The sequence below is a fragment of the Oreochromis aureus genome, linkage group 15, assembly GCF_013358895.1.
Source record: "Oreochromis aureus strain Israel breed Guangdong linkage group 15, ZZ_aureus, whole genome shotgun sequence".
Lineage (NCBI taxonomy): Eukaryota > Metazoa > Chordata > Actinopteri > Cichliformes > Cichlidae > Oreochromis > Oreochromis aureus.
Genome location: NC_052956.1, coordinates 4935443 through 4955730, shown reverse-complemented (window position 1 = coordinate 4955730; position 20288 = coordinate 4935443). Strand labels below are relative to the sequence as shown.

Genomic DNA, 20288 nt, shown 5'->3' with positions numbered 1-20288 from the left:
AATTGGCTGCTTTTTCACTTAATTTCAGTCCAGTCCTTGTACCTGACCATTTTCAGAGGAATGTTCATTTTGTAATACTGACTTATGAATCATTCAAGAATAAAAAAGGCACCTAACTCAAGAGATGAACCAGTGTAATAGACAACTTGGCGAAGAACCAATTTAAATTGTACCTTTAGGCAGTTTGTTAATAGCAGCCTGTCACTTGATTTGTTTCCATTTCTTTAGTTTCTCAGAAGAATCCCAAAGATAACAGTTTGACATATATGAAACAGTATTTTTACATCAAGGTGATTCCTAAAGAGCTATTAGCAAAAATGACTGGCATGTCTTGGTGTGGTGTTCAGTGTGGCCTTAAAATATTTGAGGAAGCTGGATAAGTCTGGGAGAAAAGAAGTGGCAGACATAAAACTACAGCAGATGAACAGTATTTGAAAGTCCTGCCCGTAAGAAATAGGAAAAATCCAGCAAAGACCGGCCCTACAGTTGGTCCATCTACTGTTCACTGAAGCCTCGTCAAAAATGATCTCAGTGCTCTCTGTAGCTATCAAGAAGCTATTCTTAAGGAAGGGGAGAAAAGACTGAGGTATGCAAGAACTGGACTGAAAATCATTGGCAAGAGGTCTTATGAAGTGATGAATCAAAATCTTTAGATTCTGGTTAATCATCAATAAATACCACAGAGGTCAGAAGAAAGATACAAAAATGAGTGTCCAAACATCACTTAACCACGTTGGAGGCTCTGTCATGGTTTGAGGAGGCGTTTCAGGCAGTAGTTTTGACGATCTTGTCAAAATTGGAACGCCAAAGTACTGTCAGAGGAACAGCTTAATTTTTTTTAGCAATGCAGTAAAAGCATACCTGACAGCGTAATACTATCAGTTGTGGATTGGGCTTCTCACAGCCTGGACGTCAACATTGAAGCAGCATTATTGAACAGAACAAAAGGCAGCCAACATCCAAAGAAGAGCGTCGAATGTCCTTCAAAAAGCCTGGAGAACTGTTCCTGAAAACTTAAAAGAAATAACAAGAAAGCTGCTTAAGAGAGTTCAAGCTGTTTGCATCTTTAAATAAAACACTACCTGTTTCCCAATTTCATTGCAAAATAGTAAGAAGTGCAGGGTGTATCAAGACTTTTGCACAGTCCTGTAGCTTTTTTAGCTCAGTAGCTCTCAGCTTAGCTTTGCCTGAAGCTTGCCTGACTCTGTCTGATGGTTAGAATATAATTAAGAGGTCACTAATACTTTAAATTTTTTCTATTTATTTTTTTAAAGATTGATTTCGTAGTGAGTTTTGGAAATGTTAGCCAACATGTTTGTTATTGTTGGACCAAGCTAGGCTAGCTGTTAGTTTCAGTTTACAGACAGATATGCTTCCAGTGATCTAATCCAGCTTCCTGTAAATTAGCATTTTTCCCAAAATTATTGAAGTCTAGGAATACATAAGACTTTATTTACACTAACACAACTGACCCCCAGTCAGCTACATGTACTACATGTAATGTATTTACATTATTTGTGTCACGTCACTTTTCATTCAATGTATAACTTAACGGAAAACATGCTGGCTTTCACGTCTCCCCTTTTAATTTACCAGCAACACTTCCATCCTATGAATACCGCTCCCTCAATGCATTATTATTTTTATTTAGTTAGTTATTTTTGTTGTCAAAAAAGGTGGAAAACACCAATCCTACCACACTCTTAGACTCAGCAGCATCTGACAACATTTAGACAAGTGCTCAGATAATTTCAGAAAGGGAGGTGGGTGCCTGGTTGACCTGTGCGCCACCTATGCAAATACTGCCCTATGCTCAGTCCCTTTCAGTGGATCAGAGGAGTCATACCCAAACAGCCCCAGGGTAAGTGGAGATGCAGTAGCGATGGGGGTGTTTGCCAAACATCCAGTTTAGGAGCAATGGCGACTGGTCACCAACAAAAGAGGCCCAAAAGCTTCTCATTAGAATTCATCCTCAGAGCTGTCGGCCAGCAGCATGGCTTGGTCCTGACGGCTGGTGCCGGGTTCTCGGGGTTGCTGGAGAGGGAAAAATCATTTTAAGGTTGAGCTTATGCATTTAAGATCCACAGAGACCTGCTCCATGTGACCGGTCAACAATAACGAGTGAAAACAAGAAAGTAAGTTATTGACCTCCTGCTGTCTGACCTTCCTCCTCTGGTGTTTAAAGCTGTTCCTCCTCTTGCGGTGAATCATCCTGATGCTGTAGAGGGCGCCAACAATTAGCAGGGCCCCTGTGATACCGATACCCACAGGGGCCAACATCCCGGACACGTAACCCGCCTGTAGAGGGTGATGGCATAGAGGTCAAACCCTAACCCATCCATCCATTATCTTCCACCATCTTTCACTTATCCGGGGCTGGGTCATGGGGGCAGCAGTCTCAGCAGAGAAGCCCAGACCTTCCTCTCCCCAGCCGCCACCTCCAGCTTATCCACCCCCAGCTCTATACAGATTAGCTAACATACTGTAGTTGATTATGGAAAATGACCTAAGCGTTCTTTATTAAGTACACCTGGCACGAATCTATATTTTGATCATCATCAAACTATTTTAACTGTGCAACCCACTGAAAACTATGAACATGTAACAGATATTTACAGTATGCACCTTAAAGAAAAGCCTGGTGGCTCAAGAGAAAAAGATATATCTGTGAGTCATCAGTCGCCTCATGGCGAGGTAAAAGAAAAACATATTTTTGATTGACCTTTTTTACAGACAGCAGAGGGTAGGCTTACCTTTTCTCTGATTAGCTCCACCCAGCTACGCACTGGGAGAAAGGAGACATTCATTTAGCAACACATCTGAACATTTCTTTATTTTTTTAGGTCTTTTATAAGAGGGCAACACATGTTTGTAGAAGTGCTAATACTAAAAGTTATGTCCCACTGTTGATTAAAAATATGGGTTAGAAATTGTGTTCTCATACTCAGCCCCTGGTTGCGTTGAACCCAGACGGGAGGTGGCGGGATGAGACTGTATGGAGGCTGCGTCGAGGATGTTTTAGACGTTTCTGTTTGGTCTTCTTCACTGTCTTCTTCCACCGATTCCTCAGAGTTCTCAAAGTCATCTTCCAGGTCCTCTGTAGAGAATAAAGAAAAATCATCCAGGAGAGTTGGAGGATGTGCAGAGGGACATGTGTTATGACTGAACATGAACATTTTCACAAATGGAGTGGCTTGTAGGTGGCATTTAAAAAATTGTCCTACCCTCAGAGTCCATCTCCTCTGATGTGGATTTGTGTGCTGGCTGATGGGTTGTCATGGTTACCATTGTCATTGCTTGCTGGAAAGATGAGAGGGAGGGGCCGGCCGAGGACACGTTGTCTTCCAGGTTTAGTGTCCCCGCAGAGACCACGTTTGCTAAATGAAAAACAGAATAAGAGGACAGCAGGAGCAGTGTGAGCACAGCTGTACATGTTTGCAAGTGTGCAACTTCAAAAGCCATGCACAGCATAAAATACTGCTGTCTCTGCAGCTGTTGGGTCAATTCATGCCACAATGAAGTGGTAGTGATGAAAGATTCAACCACTTTGTCAGTGTCACACGGAGTCTGGCCAGAAGCAAACTTAGAAAAGGTAAATGTAAACATGAAACCTACCAATAAAGGCCAAAAAACTTCACCTCCACCCACCGAGGCATCTTCACACAGAGAAAATTACTTTCTACTTTGGCACCACCGTGAAATACTTTTAATTTGTAGGAAATTGACCAACTCTTGAGAAAAAAATTAATGGCAATGGTGATTTTATTTATATGGCACATTTACACATTACACACAGACTATATGTATGATTTTATATCATGATTCCATATGATCTAATATCCACATTCGGGTCGTGCCACATCATCTCTCTCACCTTTCTCCGAATGGTCGTCCGGCTCAGTTCTGACTTGCTGCTGAGAAGCAGATGGACCAGAGGAACTGAATGGCTCTAAGAGCTCGCTGCCAGATGTCTGCCAAGGTGACGTCCAGTCTGGAATAAGGACGGGTGAGGCATGTGATGGACCGTTTCTGTCACTCTCTATGGTGACCAGCTGGTCCAGACCCGCCTCTGACCGAGGAAGGCCTCTGGGCCGGCTGCTGCCTGACACATGGGTGACCGCTGCTGCTGCTGTCGCCGTCGCGCTCTCAGATGTGATGTCTTCAAAAGGCTCAAAGATGAGAGGGAGAGCCTCCGATGACATTGTGGCCTCTGTGGATTCATCCTGGGGCATTGGGAGCGCAGTTTCCGCTGCAGGTGGTGCCAAGACAAGCTCAGAGTCACATGGAAAGTCACTGTGTGTAGCATCACAATCTAATTGGAACTTTTCCGATCAGCTGGCTTTTATTTATTGACTGAACGAAGACAAATGACGATGAGACAGGCGTCTCGCTGTCTCTCTACACACAATTCAGCTGACTGCTAAAATTAAAAATGCATGTTTTCTACAGAGAAGCAGCAGCTGTATTCAGTACATACTGTAGCTTATGTAGTATTTATGACAGAAAGCGGCCCTTTGAAACAGCTTCTCCTTTGCTCACGCAGCTTTCTCATTATAAACTGCTTCAAAACAGTGCAGCAAAGGCACAATGAAAAGAAGATGGTTTGGAAAAAAAATGTTCTTTTGAGATAAGAGGCTAGCACACAGGAAGGAGGGCTGTCACAAGAGAAACTGTTACTACCTTTATAGTCCAAAGCATTCTGAAGGAGGTGGAAAAATGCTTCTGAACGCTGCAATCCTTTTACATAAGACTATTTTGGGAGTTGAGTTTCCTTTGCCATTGGGAGAAAGTCTCATCAAACAGACAATCCTCACATGGACGCACACTGGCACAGACAGACGTCTTTAATCCAATTCCCTGCCCTGACTCACTGAATAATAACCAGCTTGGCCCTTTCACAATTGCCTGAATGGAGAGTATGAAGGGTGAGAAGGAGTGAGAGGACATTCGGGGCTAAACATATACAGCCCCAAATGTCTCTGTCTATATATATATATATATATAGACAGAGGAGGGGACTGACTCCTCCACGGAGCTGCATAACGTACCTTGCCACCAGCCTTTTCCAGGCTTGTGTGTGTGTGTGTGTTCTCTTTTTTCAGACTCGAGTCAAGAATAGAAAGTAATTAGACTGCCACGGGTCCCAGCTGGGGTTCAAAGTGGAGTCTGCAAAAGGAGGCGCCTTCTTTGCCAATCATCAAAGACAAAATCCGCCGCTGGATATGTCATTCCTATTTCTGCCATACTTTTTAATGAAGCCCTACGAAACCCTCTGAAATCTAGCAAGCTGGAATGTTGTTGGAATGAATTCTTACTGGGGTGAAGATTACTGTGGAGCAATACCTCGCACACTTTGAAGGCATACTGTGACTTTTTAGTGTGCACATGTGCAACTGATGAACAATCAGGCAGTAGAGGTAGTGCCACCCCAATAAATCTGTGCATGCCTATTTTACGCAAACATTAATTGCATAACTGTCCTGCCTTACCTCCGCCAGGTCTTGCTGCTTCAGTCCACAGACTTTCTGGGCCATCCTCTCTGGGTATCAGGCTCGGTCCGATTTCAGGTAAAAAGGGGTCTGGTAGTGAGGACATAGTTGTGCTGTCATGGCCCCAAATTGCCAAAGGTGAGGAGGTCTGATGGGTAAAAACATGAGGGGTGGGACTGTGAGAGGTCTGGGTCCAGAGGGAAACAGAGGGATTTGGAGGTTCTGGCAAACTTCTTTCTGTGTCTTTATCCCAGTGAGAATCAAAGCTTTTTGTCCCATATGCTCCAGCGGGGTTACTCTTTTGGCTGTACGAAGTCTGCAGGTGTGATGGTGCTGAAGTGGAGGTCAGTAATCTACTTGGAGTCCTTTTTCGGGTACTGGTGTCCATGTCCGACTGCTCTGTCCCACCTGTTGGAATTAAATGCTCACTGTGAACTGGTGCATCCTCCTTTTTGCTCTCTGAATCCACAGACTCTGACTGTTTTTCAGAGTCTCTCATCTCAGATGTGATCCCAATCTTCTCTATCTCGGCGCTTTGGCTCCATGCCTCTCCACCAGCCTCACTCAGCCTAGATCTTCCATCAAGACTGTCCCCATTTTCTGTCTGCGTCACTGCATCTGTCCCCCTGGGTTGTTCATGTGGGCCAGTCCCTCCTCCTCCACCTACATTCACTGTCAGGTCACTCTCATGTCTGGATTCTGATAGTGTAGGTTTTAAATCTGTAGCATGTGTTGACCCGGTGGTTGTTACCGAGCTGGCACACAGTCCTTCACAGGAGCCGGTCTGCGTAGGGCTGAAGTGTGGGAGATTGAACGGGGCTCCGTAGACACAGAGACACGTCCCAGTCAGTAGGAGGTGATGGAGCATCCCAAGCATCAGCATCTCTGGCTCTTCTCAGTGCCTGCTGACAGTGAACAGAAATGACACATGCTAACAGGCTTAACAGAGGTGTAACCAATCCCTACCTACAACTTCTACGCCTTGTCTCCCAGATGACATATACAGACATGGACAAAGCAACGGTGCCGGTGCTTGAGAATGGAGACGGACACCCAGCAGGGCCAAGTTAGAAAGTTTTTCAACTATAGATTAAAGGGTCAGAATGCAAACTGTGTTTCATTTCAGATCGCCATTGATAACCTCAGAGAAGAGGATTAACAGAGCATTTCTGCCTGCCTTTGCTTTGATGTTGCACTTGCATTTTTTTTCTTTTCTTAATGCAGATGAAATTCCCTTTCATCTCTGACTCTTTTGTTTGTTTTTGTATAAACAGAAGGAGCTGCTCAGTGGGAGAGAGAAACAGAGAGAGAAAGAGAGGGAACCTGACACAGCAATCCTCAGCACCCCTCCACACTTCACCTATAAATAGCACCAGGTTTTCTATCCTCTAGGATCCTCTTCAGATGGCTCCATGAAAAATTTGTACATTTCCACTCAACTGCATCCAGCTCAAAACAGAGCGTTCCTCAGAAAGAATGTGTGTGTGCTCACAGTCCAATTGCACACTGGATTTAAAGACATTTAAAGAAAAAATCATGTACCATGGCATGTTTACTGCTTCATTTGATGTGATAACAAAGGCCAACTAATGACCAATCACTGCTGTCAAAATGAGAGAGATGGCTAGTACATGCAGGGTTGACACCCTTCTTATTGCCTGAGTCAGACGAGCGTCTGAGTGAAATTCTCTCCCAGCAGTGATTATGCACAGAACTGCATGTTACAGGATAACCCACTATCCTGCCTTCCACGGAATCAATACAGTTGATACACTCAGCCGGTACGCTCATGCAGTCCTCCACATGACAACACGATCACCGGAGAATTTGGGTTGTAAACAAAATTCACACTGCGGTGTTGAATCATACTTCTCGAGTCTGCACTGAAAGGAGTGATGCATAGGCTCACGGGCACCGATGCATTCCCCCAAGGCGCATCACCCGTCACATTCAGGTGTCGAAAGCGAGATTTTGCATTAGGCAACAATTAAAGTCGCGCAGAGCTAAAAATAGAGTGTTACCTTGTAGAGTTCATGACGGGTTTCGTTGCTCGGAGGACACGGAGCTTCTCTCGCTGTGCGCGAAGAAAAACGAGAGTCGGACACGCACACAAATTCAGCGCTGTGGAAGGCAAGATGTTGGAGAGGCTTGTTGTTGTGCAGCTCAGCGTCACTGACTCAAAGTCAGCCTACGTACCTCCGCCTGCTTCTGAAGTGCTGCCACCAAATGCTCCAAATCTGCAAGATTTATCATGAACTGACAGCCAGAGCTCTGATTCAAATGTTCAGATGCTTCTGTCACTTCTTTCTTTTTTCTATTTCGTCTCTAATGCAGACTTGTGCAGTTGTTCCCAAAGGGTCACTTCGGGCTGGTGGTGGTGCTGAATAGACAGCTCCGTAACCCCCACTTAAAGCTGCTCGGCTGCTCCTCTGTGTGAAAAGACGAGAGTGGAAAGGTTCTCGAGTTCTTAATAAAAATATTTATGAATTCACTTTAATTGTCACAGAAGCCTGATGCATTAGATTAAAAGCAGTACTTATGGGCCTCTTTGGGGTGGTCCAGTTTTTGGCGCAGCGTGTTTAGAAAAAATGCGTCTCAGCTGTTCCGATACTCCTGACATATAAGTGATCACTAAAGGTTTTTCTCTTAGTAGAAGAAGACATCCTTAATGTGATCATTTGAGGTGTTCAATCCAAATATCTATAGTATCTGTACTAACACTGGAATTGGTATTGGCTCGGTACTTCGGTGTGTTTTGTTGGGTTAACTAATTATTGTAAAGAGTAAAAATGATTTGGTGATCATTAAGATGTGTTCAGAATTTTCGAATTGATGATGTCTCATCTCCTAAATCATGACAGACTGCTCTTCCCTACAAGGTGCCTTTATAGGGTAAAAGTCTCAGGTTCCGCAATCGTGGCCCTGCATTTACTTGCTATCGGATCTAGTGATCATTTCAGTCACATACCTCTGGCTGTGAGTACAGAAGCACATCTCACCTGGTGCTCAAAACTTGTGTTTGCAAGGAGCAGCCAATCAGAATAATTTGGTTTAAAGGTGATGATATAGAGAACTAAAACGGCTTATTTCAGACATGAATGAACTGAGATGCTGTACCAATTATGCCTAGTATGTGGTAAATAATATATATTTTTTAAAATGTCAGTCATGAAAAGCTACTGAACTCAGATAATAAAAATATAGAGTTGGAGGTTATTCTATCAGTTCGCATCTCTAATTCTAAATTAAATAACCCTGCATTTGTTTGTGGATCCGTCTGTTGAGGCGATCGCTTGGTATATAAGAGAGCAACACTTTAATTTGATCATTATTGCATCTGAATGGTTGAATACAAAGTTTACCGGTGTTACAACTGATTTTGACAGTTTCGGGAGTAGATTTAGTTGCAAGAAGTCTGCTTTCCCATCTCTACATGTTCCTCTTACAGGCTACCCCCAACTAAACAAAGTAGTTTTTTAAATTTCAAATTATTTTTATCAAATAGTTTTATTTTATTGTATTGTATTTTATTTTATTTTATCGCGAATGTACATCAATTTTAACACTGGTTTCAATAAGTGCTCTGCAAGCAAAACATTATTTTGGCGTTATTTTTAAATTATACTGAGTTAAGCGCATTTTGATCAGGCACCCTCCTCGCGTGATGTCACTACTTTCTGAAGTCCCCGCCCAGTCCAACAGGAAGACAACAGACCTGTAGTGGGATGCTAATTTGAGGCTGCTGGCGCTAATTATACGTACAGTTTTCGTCCAAAGCCGACGCAGCTATCAAAATGCCATTATTTGATGGCCTCGGAAGCGGAGGAGAGAAGACTGCGATTGTCATTGACTTAGGAGCAGCATACACAAAGTGAGTATCAACCGTTAGCCCGCCCTGCTAATAGAGCCACTCAGCTAGCAAAATATGCTAAAATGCATCTTTGTTTTCTGAAATAACTCGCCTGCCTCTCAACTACATGTGTATTTTAGGGAAGTGAAGACTTAAAGTCTAACACATCGTTAAATTCGACCCTAAAACACCTACCACAGTTTTGGTAGTGAATGCTGATGGGGGCTAGCTTGTTAGCCACGTAGCCAGTGCTAGGTTAATTAACTGTCAGCGTTCAGCTAGCATTTTTTTAAGCTAATGCCAAACGCTACCAATGCTAATTTTTTAACAACACCGAAGTTTCGCATTTGGGAGATTCAGCGAGTTGCCATTTGTCCGTTTTGTCATCAGAATTTCTCCCCATAGTGGTTGCTGTTTGGTTATATATTTAAACACCTGGTAATCTAAAAGCTCTCTCATTAGACCTTACACCTTCTTCTTTCGGCTGCGTCTTTTAGAGCTCGCCACAGCAGATCACCTGCCGTCTCTCATACCCTATTTCTAGGACTGCCTAGCGCTGTCACACCAACTCTCTGCGTGTCCTCCTTCACTACATGCTCCGTGGCAGCTCCATTATCAACATCCTTTGTCCACCATCCCTTCTCTGCATATGTCAAACAATCTAAACTTTGTCTCTGTAACTTTACCGCCAGTCCTCACATGTGTTGTATATTAACGGGTATTTATAGTGAGCAAATGGATCTTTATTTACTGAAAGCATTTCAGTGTCATTTTTGTTATATTTTGCTGGAAGGCAAACAGACATGAAGTCATGTGAAGATCAAGAGGACTGCTATTATCTTTTCAAATACTGTTGTCTTTGTTTGCAGTTACTGCCACAGAATATCCAACACAAATATGCACTGTTGTTTTATTTACAACTAAGCTGTGGTGCTTTTGCCCTTTTTTAGAAATAGGTTTTTGGTTTTCATAAAGTTTGAGTAAACTAAAATTATAGTATTTAAAAAAGTTACTGGTAATGATTATTATATAAATATTGATGTTTACAGCATCTCCTATTACGCCAGCTGACAGCTTCCTTTTCTCACAGATGTGGCTTTGCAGGGGAAACGGGGCCCAGGTTCATAATTCCAAGCGAGATCCGCAAACCGGGACAGCAGCAGGTGAGGGTCTGCCGTGTTCTGCTTAGTGTAATTATGTAGAATGATTTGTGGAAATGGAATAAACAAAAAATATTTGGTGATGTGGTATTTGATTCCTCTTATTCAGGCAGTCAAAGTGGTTCAGTACAACATCAATACAGAAGAGCTTTATGTCATCCTCAAAGAGTTTATCCACATACTGTACTTCAGGTGAGATTCTTCTCCAATAAATGACTAGGTTATTGTAGTTCTTTTTTTCTTGCGGCTACATCACATCAGAGTTTGTTTTTCCGTTTGCCTCATTAGGCACCTTCTGGTGAACCCTCGCGACAGAAGAGTGGTCATCATCGAGTCCATCCTCTGCCCATCCCACTTCAGGGAGACGCTCACAAAGGTTTTCTTCAAACAGTTTGAGGTACGAAAGCACAGACACGTGCTGGGATCAGACCAGTTAATAGAAAGTATCTGTTTGCAACTCTGTGCACAAAAAACAAAAACCCAACATGACAGAGCACCATCAACTCTAATCAACCTGGGAAAGATTTCTTTTCTCAGTTTGGTGCACAGCTGTCATGGAAGCATAAGCTTTGAGGTCTTGATGTGTGTCATCAAGTTCTTGGCACACGAGTGCACAAAAGTTGATTAGCAGACAGCAGCAGGTGTCCCCGTCATTCTACCTGCCCTAGTTCCCTGAACTGCTGCGCCTCTTCTCTCCTCCTGCAGCTGAGCTAAAACCACACTCGATGATCAAAGTGTAATCCACTTATAATTAGCTCTTGGTTAAATCCCTCCTTATATTTCATTAATTTGACCTGATTTAGAAGAAGTAACTAATGCATTTATTATGATAACTACTGTTACTTGATGCAGACAAACTTGTGCCTCATATTTAAGTTTTTTTGTTTGTTTTTTTGTAGTTCATGCTCAAGGTTGTGTATGAAGTCGTGGCGTCACTGAGTATGCTCTATGTAATGGATAATAGGAAATAATAGTCAGTGTAATAAGATGCCTGACTCATAAATGACTTATCAGTGGCAATTGCACTGTCAGATGGGTAATAGATAGTAGCCTAATCTACAAAGTTCAACACTTTGACAACCTGTTATTTAAATTTCACATGATTTCCACCTAAACTTTATAATAAACTAGAACAATCTAATAACTGATAAACAAAATGATTATGTTAACAGGGAAATTTTAGCTAGTACAGGAGGTTCTAAAGTTTTACTCCATGAATGATTTCATTTTCTAGGTGCCATCTGTGCTATTTGCTCCCAGTCACCTCATGGCCATCATGACTTTAGGCATCAACTCTGCACTCGTGATGGACTGTGGTTACACAGAGACGCTGGTGCTGCCCGTATCCTTTTCCCATAATGAGTGTGGTCTCTAGAACAGTGAACATTATGGTCTACTATATACATGCTATATGTTTTAATTAATGCATCTTACACATATTTACTATTTGGCAGGCATTATTGTACTGTTAGCTTCAGGTCTGGGACATTTATGATGCTGATCTTAACTCTGGAAATCAGGTTTGTGAGTGTACTCCTGTTTTGCCAGCCTGGGAAGCTTTGCCTCTGGGAGGAAAAGCCATCCATAAGTAAGTACCAACAGTTCTAACAGCATCAGTGTAGTGATTTGTACACATTTAACTGAGAAAATAATCCATCTCTCTTTACTGCATCATGATTGAAAATCTTTGACTGTTGAATTGAATCATTTCAATCTCTTGTTTCATTGCATAAAATGCATGTGTTTGTTTATTGTAGGGAGTTAGACAGCCTTCTCGTGGAGCAGTGCACCTTGGACACAGACACAACCACAGGGCAGAGCGTACAAGCCGCCATTGGTAAATGCAGAAAGTCAGCACACACCGTCTGTCCTTGTCTTTTAAATGGGGACACTTGTGAAGGCATAACTCTGTTATGGACTGCTGATTGGTTTTTACAGTGCCAAGAATAGAAGAATATAATGGCTGTGACCCATTATGTAGCATTTACTATTCATAGGAAGAACTTGTTTCTGTGTGACATTTGAGTGAATCGCTTTTTCAGTTTGTGAATTATGCATTATGCATACAGTCTATTTTAGAGATTCTCTCCACACTTTTTGTTGATAGAGGGAACCAGACTGAGTATATTGAGTTGAGCTGTGAGATCTACAGCTGCAGCAGAATGAGAAAAGATGCATATATATATATATATATATATGTGTGTGTGTGTGTGTATATATATATATATATATATATATATATATATATATATATACATATATATATATATATATATATATATATATATATATATATATATATATATATATATATATATATATATATATATATATATATATATATATATATATATATATATATATATATATATATATACACACACACACACACACACACACACACACACACACACACACACACACACACACACACATTTTAAAAAGACAACAGGGTGTCTGAGTAGATGGGTCATAAAACATCTCTGCAGTGAGCACGACTAAGACCTCTGTAATTACCTCCCTACCACTGACTTAGAAGCTGTATTGCCCCAAAACTGTGTAATGATAGTAGTGCAAAACACCAAAAAAGTCTCTGCCTCAGCAGTGGTGGCTTTTCCTGAAGTTTTTCATAGCTGGATTTGTTTCAGACCCAGCAGTCACACTTGTCCTCTGCTGCAGTGTCAGCTTCTCCAAGTGCTGATTCAGCATCATAAATCAAACGGGAAAGAGAAATAGGAAAATTGGCTGATTGATGCATAAGTAAATCCAAGAAAATGAATGTTCATTTCTTATATTCCATTTTTAATCTCTTAAACAGGGACTATCCCAGAAGAAACAGTGGAAGACATCAAGGGTAGGTTTGACTGACTTTTTCCTTATTTATTCCATCCTTGAGCACCTTGGACACTCTATACACAAACAAATCTGTCTGTCCATCCCCTTGAATATTCTTGCAGCGAGGTTGACCTACATTTTCTAATCACCAGCAGTCCTTGTTTTTACTCTGAGAACAGTTTGAGACCTGTGTTTCCAGAATGTGGAGGCTACAGCCTTTTTGTTGATACACAAAAGTGTGTCTTTTAATTTTTTTTTTTTCAAGAAATAATTTCATTCCATTTTGTGTGGCTTTTTTCTGGAACAATGAAGGATTAAGAATAGGCGAAACACCCATCCACTTATTTTTATAATGATGCAAAAGTATAATTTACTGAGACTGTGCTGCAAAATGGGGTTGTCAGCTATGTAATAAAGGTTTCAGTTAGGCTTATTTGGGTCTTTATGTCTTTTTAATTCATTGTAAGTCATGAACAAAAACCACAGTTATGGAAGGAGTGAAAGGAAAATACTTCAACTCCTTATGCTTGGTCACAAACATTCTTGTCTACTAGTTTGGTTATGTGACCGCCAGTGGTGTTTTGTTTCCTGCAGTGAGAACATGCTTTGTCAGTGACCTGCAAAGAGGCCTCAAAATCCAAGAAGCCAAATTTAACTTGGATGGCACAGCAGAGGTAAGTCAGCTCTTTCTATGGTGCTTACCACAAGTGCCCAAACATTTGTGCTGAGTAAATGACAAATGCTGCACTTTTTAGTGAAACACTTTTAAATGTGTTCATAGCGGCCCGCCCCTCCTCCAGATGTCGATTACCCGCTTGATGGAGAGAAAATCCTGCATATCAAAGGATCCATCAGGTATGCCCTTTTTATCTGCTGTCAGCTTTAAGCAGTCTGCTTAAAGAAAGAGCCAGACAGAAAGAGCCTTCTATTTTCCTGTAACATTATACAGCTTCAGGTATTTCCATGTGTTCTTATATTTAAAACGACAGCTTGCTGTTAGTATAAACTGTCTTTTAGATTGTGTCACAAAGTCATCTTTTCCTTTTTTCCAGGGACTCACTGATGGAGATTTTGTTTGAACAGGACAACGAGGAGAAGAGTGTGGCCACTCTGATACTCGATACTCTGGTTAAGGTAAAGAAAAGTTTCTCATTCAGTCATAGTAATGTGTATCGTTAATATGTTATCTGTTCTGATACTTACTGAAAGTACTATTCATACCTTGGAATAAATATATATGTTATATTGTTTTTGGCTACTTTTGAGACATTGGCAAGCTATTGTGGTCATCAGGACCACTAACAGCAGAAATCATACTAGCTTAGGCTAGTCGTTTTTAGATAAGTTTTCACTCCGCATGTTTTGATTTTTGATCAATCATCCAGGTAAGGCAATCTTTGGAAGTTGTTTCTGGATGTAGCCTCTACTGAAAAACATCCAACACTTGTACACATCCTGGAAAAGAAGGAACACTGGTTTGAGTGGGGAGTCAAGGAGGCCATTGACATGAAAAGGAAAAGAAAAGGGTCCATCTTTCACCATCTTACAATGCTGTGATTGCAGATGTTGCCCATCTCTCTGTGAATGGTACTAATGGTCATTGATCAATGGGCTTTGATCAGTGGTTGTTGATCAATGGTCATGACAATTTGCATATTAATGATCAAGGAACTGACCTCCCAGCCCATTGTTAGTGATGCTGGTTTCAGTCATTATGCAAATGTACTGATTATAAGGTTGGGGAAACCTCAGTCAGGTGAGACCGAAGAAGTCACTTGGACGAGTGATGAAATGTTTCTCCCATTGAAAACGCTACGTCCAGATGAACAGAATCAACCTTTTGGGATTTTGGACGTAGTGTTCTCAGTTGGATAAAGTGGGGTAGGGGGAAAAAATCGATACAGCACAGTGTCGTGATATTTTGTGTGGTGATATTGTATCACTACAGAGGGTCAGAATGTAGACATTTTATTTAATAAATTAAAATACTCTGGGAATACTACAAACAATAGAGCTAACTTGCATTAAATTCCCTCTACTGAAAAACATCCAACACTGGACACATTTACCACCTAAAATTCAGAACAAGCTAATGGCTCAGTCACACAAAAAAAAACCCTTGAATTTAAAAATGAATAAATAAATTGGTGGTTGCCTCCAGATTTTACTACATTTTTTTCCCCCACAACTTGTGGTGACTACACGGTTACGTAAACTTGACAGTGTCGCACACTCACGACCACTTTACATCACAAGTCGATTGCACAATTCTCACTCAGTTTTTATCAGTGACCACATCTCGAGGGGACTCAACTCAGCTGGCTTTCAGCTGGTTGTTATTCCTGAAGAACACAAAGGTTAAGGAAAAATGTACATTTTAAAAGTGAATTGCTGTTAAGTGTGATTTCTGCCTATGTAGGCAGCAACAGATGTGATTTTGAATGATTTTTCAAAGTTAATTTATTAGTAGTAGTTAATGTATTATCAGAAACAGATTGCATGTAATTGCCAACTTGACCCCATTCAATTGTAGACAAATAGCAAACCTACTGTGTCTTATGGCAACATTTATGGCAGGTTTTACTCAGTGTTGGTGTGCTTTACAGTCGCATTAAGTCTCATAACTTAAGTGAGATAACATTATCTTACTGGATAAAACAGATACTGGGAAGTTAAACTTGGAGGAAATAATTTGCAGTTGAAAAAGATGATGGTGTCACTGAATGACTCAACATATTGCAAAATGTTAAAAATTGCAGTAATATATTATCATGAGTGAAGTATTAATTTTGTATTGTCAGCTGTCTGGTGATTTCCACCTCTAGGGGAAGCAGTTTTTCACTCATCCAAGTGACTCCTTCAGTCTCAGCTGTCTGCAGGTTTCTTCAACCTTATAAACAGTACATTTGCGCAATGAGTGAAACCAGCACCACTGTCAATGAGCTCAGTTTCATGATCGTCCGTATGCAAATTGTCATGACCACTGATCAGTCTCCAAGAGTGCCATTCACAGAGAGTTGGGGAGTGACTGTAATCACAACATTGTAAGATATTGAATAATGTTCCCGAGGCGCCCTCCTCGGTTCAGAGATGGTCTTTCCCTTTTCCCTTAAAAGGCTTCCTTGATTCCCTGTTTAGTAACAAGAACCACTATCCTGTAGGTGTAAAAAAAGCTCCACATACTCTTCGCACACAAGTACTCACATTGTCCAGCACTGAAATCTTTTCCCAGTGAACTTGGTGAAAGTCATGTGATGCTTGTTTTGTCCTGTCTCACTTTCCCTTGTCTACCATTCGTGAACAGGTTTTCTTTAAGTGTGTTTAGTGCAGTCCTCTAACAACCCGTGGCAGCTGTTTGTCACTTACTGGAGAACAGAAACTAAGGCTGTTCCAACTTGATAACTACAGACGTGTTTTAAAAACGATAATGAGTGTTACATTGACTTGAAGTGGAAACGGTGGCATTTTTTTGTTTTGTAAAACCCATCAGCAACTCCCACCAAAGCAAAATACTCATACTTGCTGCACTGCTCCTGTAAAACAAAAACAAAAGGGGAAAAAAAGGAGTTGATAAGCTTTCCAGAGGTTGCCGGTGTCACTACTTACACAAAGCTGCCTTATTACATCTAATGTTTTGGATTTGGATGCATTTGCATTAAACACATTAAAGTAAGCCAACACTTTTAAAGATCCTGCTCTATGAGCCATGACTGGAGTGCACTGACTGTAAACACGGGGCAACTTAAAATGTGTTTGCTTGCCCCTGGTAGCCTTGTTATCATAGGAGGAAGGTTCTATCAGCTCTCTCAGAATGAATTATTTTTCCTAAATACAAGCGGCATCGCAGTTTGTCCAGGCATTTATTGATTCTGAGCCTGTTAGCAATGCCCGTTTAGTTACAGACCCCTGTACCATCACAGTCAGCTCTGTATCATAGCATGATGCTATTCTTATTCTCCTTCTTTTCTTGGGGAACATGAGTACCTAGTTTGGCTAAGTGTTTGACCTTGACCTTCAGTGTTAGGGCAAGGTCAAACAGCATGGAGAGAGAGCTGTACAACAAACTTTATATTTTTTCAGTATGACATAAAGTTTTGCAAAATCACACTGTCAATAGATTTTGAAATCTCAGTTTTTACAGCTTTTTGAACCATTTGGGTAAAGATCATAAAAAATACAATTTTAGTGATGTAATGGTTGTTATTCAAGGTTGTCAGTCAGAGGTCTTAGATCAGCATGTGGTTATAAAAGCATGTTGTGATACACCCATTATCAAACATCAAAGTTTGGGGGAGTTGTGTGCTCTTGTTATTACTAGTTACTCACTTGATATAGTTTAAAAGTGAGTTAAAGTGAGTATTAGCACCACCCGTGACCAACAGGACCAGATTTTGTTATGATGGCAAACAGATAGGCCCGCATGGTGAAAACGATACCAGCCACTGACCCAGCTGGTCCTAGTTCTCAAATACTTTTTAATTTGCTTAAACAATAAAACATCTGTTTGATTGGGAGTAGTGAAGGTGGGAGTGATCTCTGTCATGCTAATCTAACGCACGCAGTCCCGCCCATCGATTCTGCAATGTTTGTTCAAACTGTTTGGTGTGTTTCAGCTCAGTGTGTTATGTATTATAATGCAGGTTTCATAATTCCTTTGATTTTTGCTTCATTGATCTTTCCTAGTGGTGGATTTTAGTTTGTTCCTTGCTCTCCTGTACTGAACCTTTAGTATCTCTGGCTGGAGGAAGTTAGCAACCCCCACAGCGTCGCTCTGCACGTTAAACGGGCTGTGCAGTTTGACTTTGTTTGGCTGCTGTACTGCAACCATTCAATGCAACTAAAAGCATTGTTGCTCTCTTCACTATGGGGATCCAGTCAGTCCAGAACAGCCTAATTAAACTCATAAACCCAAACAGCCGACTTCACACAGCTTCACACTTTTACTGTAATGATATAAACGTTTAAGTCTGATGTTACACGATAGTGAACTGCTCATAATGTTCTGATGTGTTGCAGCTCCCCTGAGACCTCTCGCAATAACGTCACAGTCCCTATCATGTTGTTTTAGTCTGGGTCAGCCTGTTTTACCAGAATCCTTCTGTAATGCTGGGATGGCTCCCACCTCCTGCCTCTTTTTGCCCGTAGCAGCAGTCGAATAGTGAAGAACAGATGTTTTCCACCAGTGTTTTATTCAAAATATCTGTTTGCATTTGTTTTAGTGCCCCATCGACACCCGTAAAGTGCTCTCTGAGAACCTGGTGGTGATCGGAGGCACCGCCATGCTGCCCGGCTTCCTGCACCGCCTGCTGGCAGAGATTCGCCTCCTGGTGGAGAAACCCAAATACAGTAACGTGCTGGCCAGCAAGAGCTTCCGTATTCATTCTCCCCCTGCAAAGCCCAACTGCACTGCGTGGCTTGGAGGTCAGATATGAAATGAAATTTGAATATTCATGCTGAAGTGAAGGCTTGTGGATTAAAAATTTCATCCCAATCATCACTTCTGATAAAACACACAGCTTTTTTCTACTTTTAAATAAGAAGAAAAAAAATGTTTGTGGCTCCTCTTGTAACATTTGTAAACTGCTCACCAGGTGCCATCTTTGGAGCCCTTCAGGACATCCTAGGCAGCAGGTCGGTGTCACGGGACTACTACAACCAGATGGGGCGCATCCCAGACTGGTGCTGCTTGAGCTCCCCTCCTCCCGAGTCTTTGTATGAAGCTGGAAAGACCCCTCCTCCACTAATGAAGAGAGCCTTCTCCACAGAGAAGTAGAATATATTAATTCCAACATTTCAGTAATCTGTAACATAACATCACTGTATCAATGTATCACTCTTAACGACACAAACAGCTCAACGTGTTTTTAATGTCAGGTCATTGTATGTGTTTTTATTTGACTGTTTGATCAGGCAAGCAGAGTTTTGGAAAGAGTATCAAAAGAAAAGAGCAGATGTTTGGATTTTTCAGCATTTGGAATATTATTGCACAGGAATTCTTGCTCTGTTAAATCTGGAATGATGTCTGTGCTCCACGAAGCCGCGTCTTCTGTTAACGTCTCATTTAGCGAGATGCTAAATCTGTATGTACTTCTCTCACTCTGATACACACCTGTTTTTTGTTTTTTTTGTTGTTGTTTGTTTGTTTGTTTGTTTGTTTGTTTGTTTGTTTGTTTGTTTGTTTTATTTTCCTGTATTGTTTTTGCATTTAAAGTGAGTCGCACAATCCACTGAAATGTTTCTAGTCACTACCAAGGTAAATTTAGTCATTGATTTGTCAGCAGACTTACAGAAAATGCTGTTGTGTAAGTCATTTATTTTGGTCACAAGGCCGTGCTTCCTGCTTCTATTTAGTGGGTCAGCGTGATGCAAAATATTCGTCCACACGTATGCAATATTGATGAAATGTAATCAGGCTGAGTAACTGAGAAGATTTCTGTGTGTGTGGTGTTTTGTCGTTTTGCTCTGTAGTCCTTAAACCCTGTGGAAATACACAGTCAAACATGCTTTCAGTGATTTTTCTCCCATGATAAGTGGTAACTGTAATGTTTTGTAAATAAATATCCAGACTGACAGGAGGATGTTTGTGTAGTTCTGGGATTAAAAAAGAAAAATGAAGAAATGGAGTTACATCCACTGCCTCTGCACTCGCGCTGCACTGTGTTTAGATGACGGTGTAGGTTATGTTCTTATTCAGCCCTGTCCCAACAAACTGTTAATGCCTGCATGTCCTGGAACCGAGTTACATCTGTTTGGCCTTTTGGGTCACATTAATCACTCAGTGCTGCTCTGTCTGACGGCTTGGGAACCAGTAGCATTTACCCACAATGCACCTGTATATCAAGACTGGCAAACAAAATTGTGGGAAATCAAATATTTGGATTTCAGTCGCAGGAATAAACACTGAGTGATGCAGATGAAACTGGAAGGTGTGCATATGTTTCTTTTTCATTTTTA

At 41.2% G+C, this 20288-nt stretch overlaps 2 protein-coding genes and 1 long non-coding RNA gene across 5 annotated transcripts; 2 read left to right on the top strand and 1 right to left on the bottom strand.

Moving 5' to 3' along the window:
• Positions 1 to 7: 7 nt before the first annotated feature.
• On the bottom strand, positions 8 to 7609 carry LOC116332292 (armadillo-like helical domain-containing protein 4). Of its 3 annotated transcripts, none has more exons than XM_039599026.1 (8): positions 7511 to 7609; positions 5490 to 6391; positions 3875 to 4249; positions 3225 to 3377; positions 2945 to 3097; positions 2754 to 2785; positions 2149 to 2298; positions 8 to 2034 (listed from the first exon to the last, which is right to left on the bottom strand). In XM_039599026.1, exons 2-8 carry the CDS (start codon positions 6370 to 6372, stop codon positions 1960 to 1962), a joined length of 1821 nt encoding a protein of 606 aa, XP_039454960.1. In that variant the 5' UTR covers positions 6373 to 6391; positions 7511 to 7609; the 3' UTR covers positions 8 to 1959. The 3 variants fall into 3 exon arrangements, with proteins under 3 accessions (XP_039454960.1, XP_031611058.1, XP_039454961.1); XM_031755198.2 differs by having other exon boundaries at positions 5490 to 6394; positions 7511 to 7597; XM_039599027.1 differs by having other exon boundaries at positions 2164 to 2298; positions 5490 to 6394; positions 7511 to 7597.
• LOC120433177 lies at positions 5559 to 7980 on the top strand. The gene is made up of 3 exons (XR_005608388.1): positions 5559 to 5627; positions 5744 to 5833; positions 6764 to 7980. It is a non-coding gene; the product is annotated as an uncharacterized LOC120433177 (long non-coding RNA).
• Positions 7981 to 9148: 1168 nt separating this feature from the next.
• actr10 (actin related protein 10) lies at positions 9149 to 19909 on the top strand. Its single transcript, XM_031755157.2, has 13 exons — positions 9149 to 9360; positions 10430 to 10502; positions 10609 to 10691; positions 10788 to 10896; positions 11734 to 11841; positions 12020 to 12087; positions 12257 to 12336; positions 13318 to 13353; positions 13929 to 14008; positions 14116 to 14189; positions 14387 to 14468; positions 18554 to 18755; positions 18926 to 19909. The coding sequence occupies exons 1-13, from the start codon at positions 9284 to 9286 to the stop codon at positions 19105 to 19107; spliced, it is 1254 nt and encodes a 417-aa protein (XP_031611017.1). The 5' UTR covers positions 9149 to 9283; the 3' UTR covers positions 19108 to 19909.
• Positions 19910 to 20288: the final 379 nt, after the last annotated feature.

What these genes read in the sequence shown, in the direction of transcription:
- LOC116332292 (XM_039599026.1), bottom strand. Translation starts at nt 6,372, where the DNA reads ATGCTGATGCTTGGGATGCTCCATCACCTCCTACTGACTGGGACGTGT. An exon ending in GGACGACCATTCGGAGAAAG is followed by an intron (nt 3,378 to 3,874) that starts GTGAGAGAGATG and finishes TTTTTCATTTAG; the next exon opens with CAAACGTGGTCTCTGCGGGG. An exon ending in TCAACGCAACCAGGGGCTGA is followed by an intron (nt 2,786 to 2,944) that starts GTATGAGAACAC and finishes CCTTTCTCCCAG; the next exon opens with TGCGTAGCTGGGTGGAGCTA.
- actr10 (XM_031755157.2), top strand. Translation starts at nt 9,284, where the DNA reads ATGCCATTATTTGATGGCCTCGGAAGCGGAGGAGAGAAGACTGCGATT. An exon ending in TACTCGATACTCTGGTTAAG is followed by an intron (nt 14,469 to 18,553) that starts GTAAAGAAAAGT and finishes CATTTGTTTTAG; the next exon opens with TGCCCCATCGACACCCGTAA. An exon ending in CTGCACTGCGTGGCTTGGAG is followed by an intron (nt 18,756 to 18,925) that starts GTCAGATATGAA and finishes ACTGCTCACCAG; the next exon opens with GTGCCATCTTTGGAGCCCTT.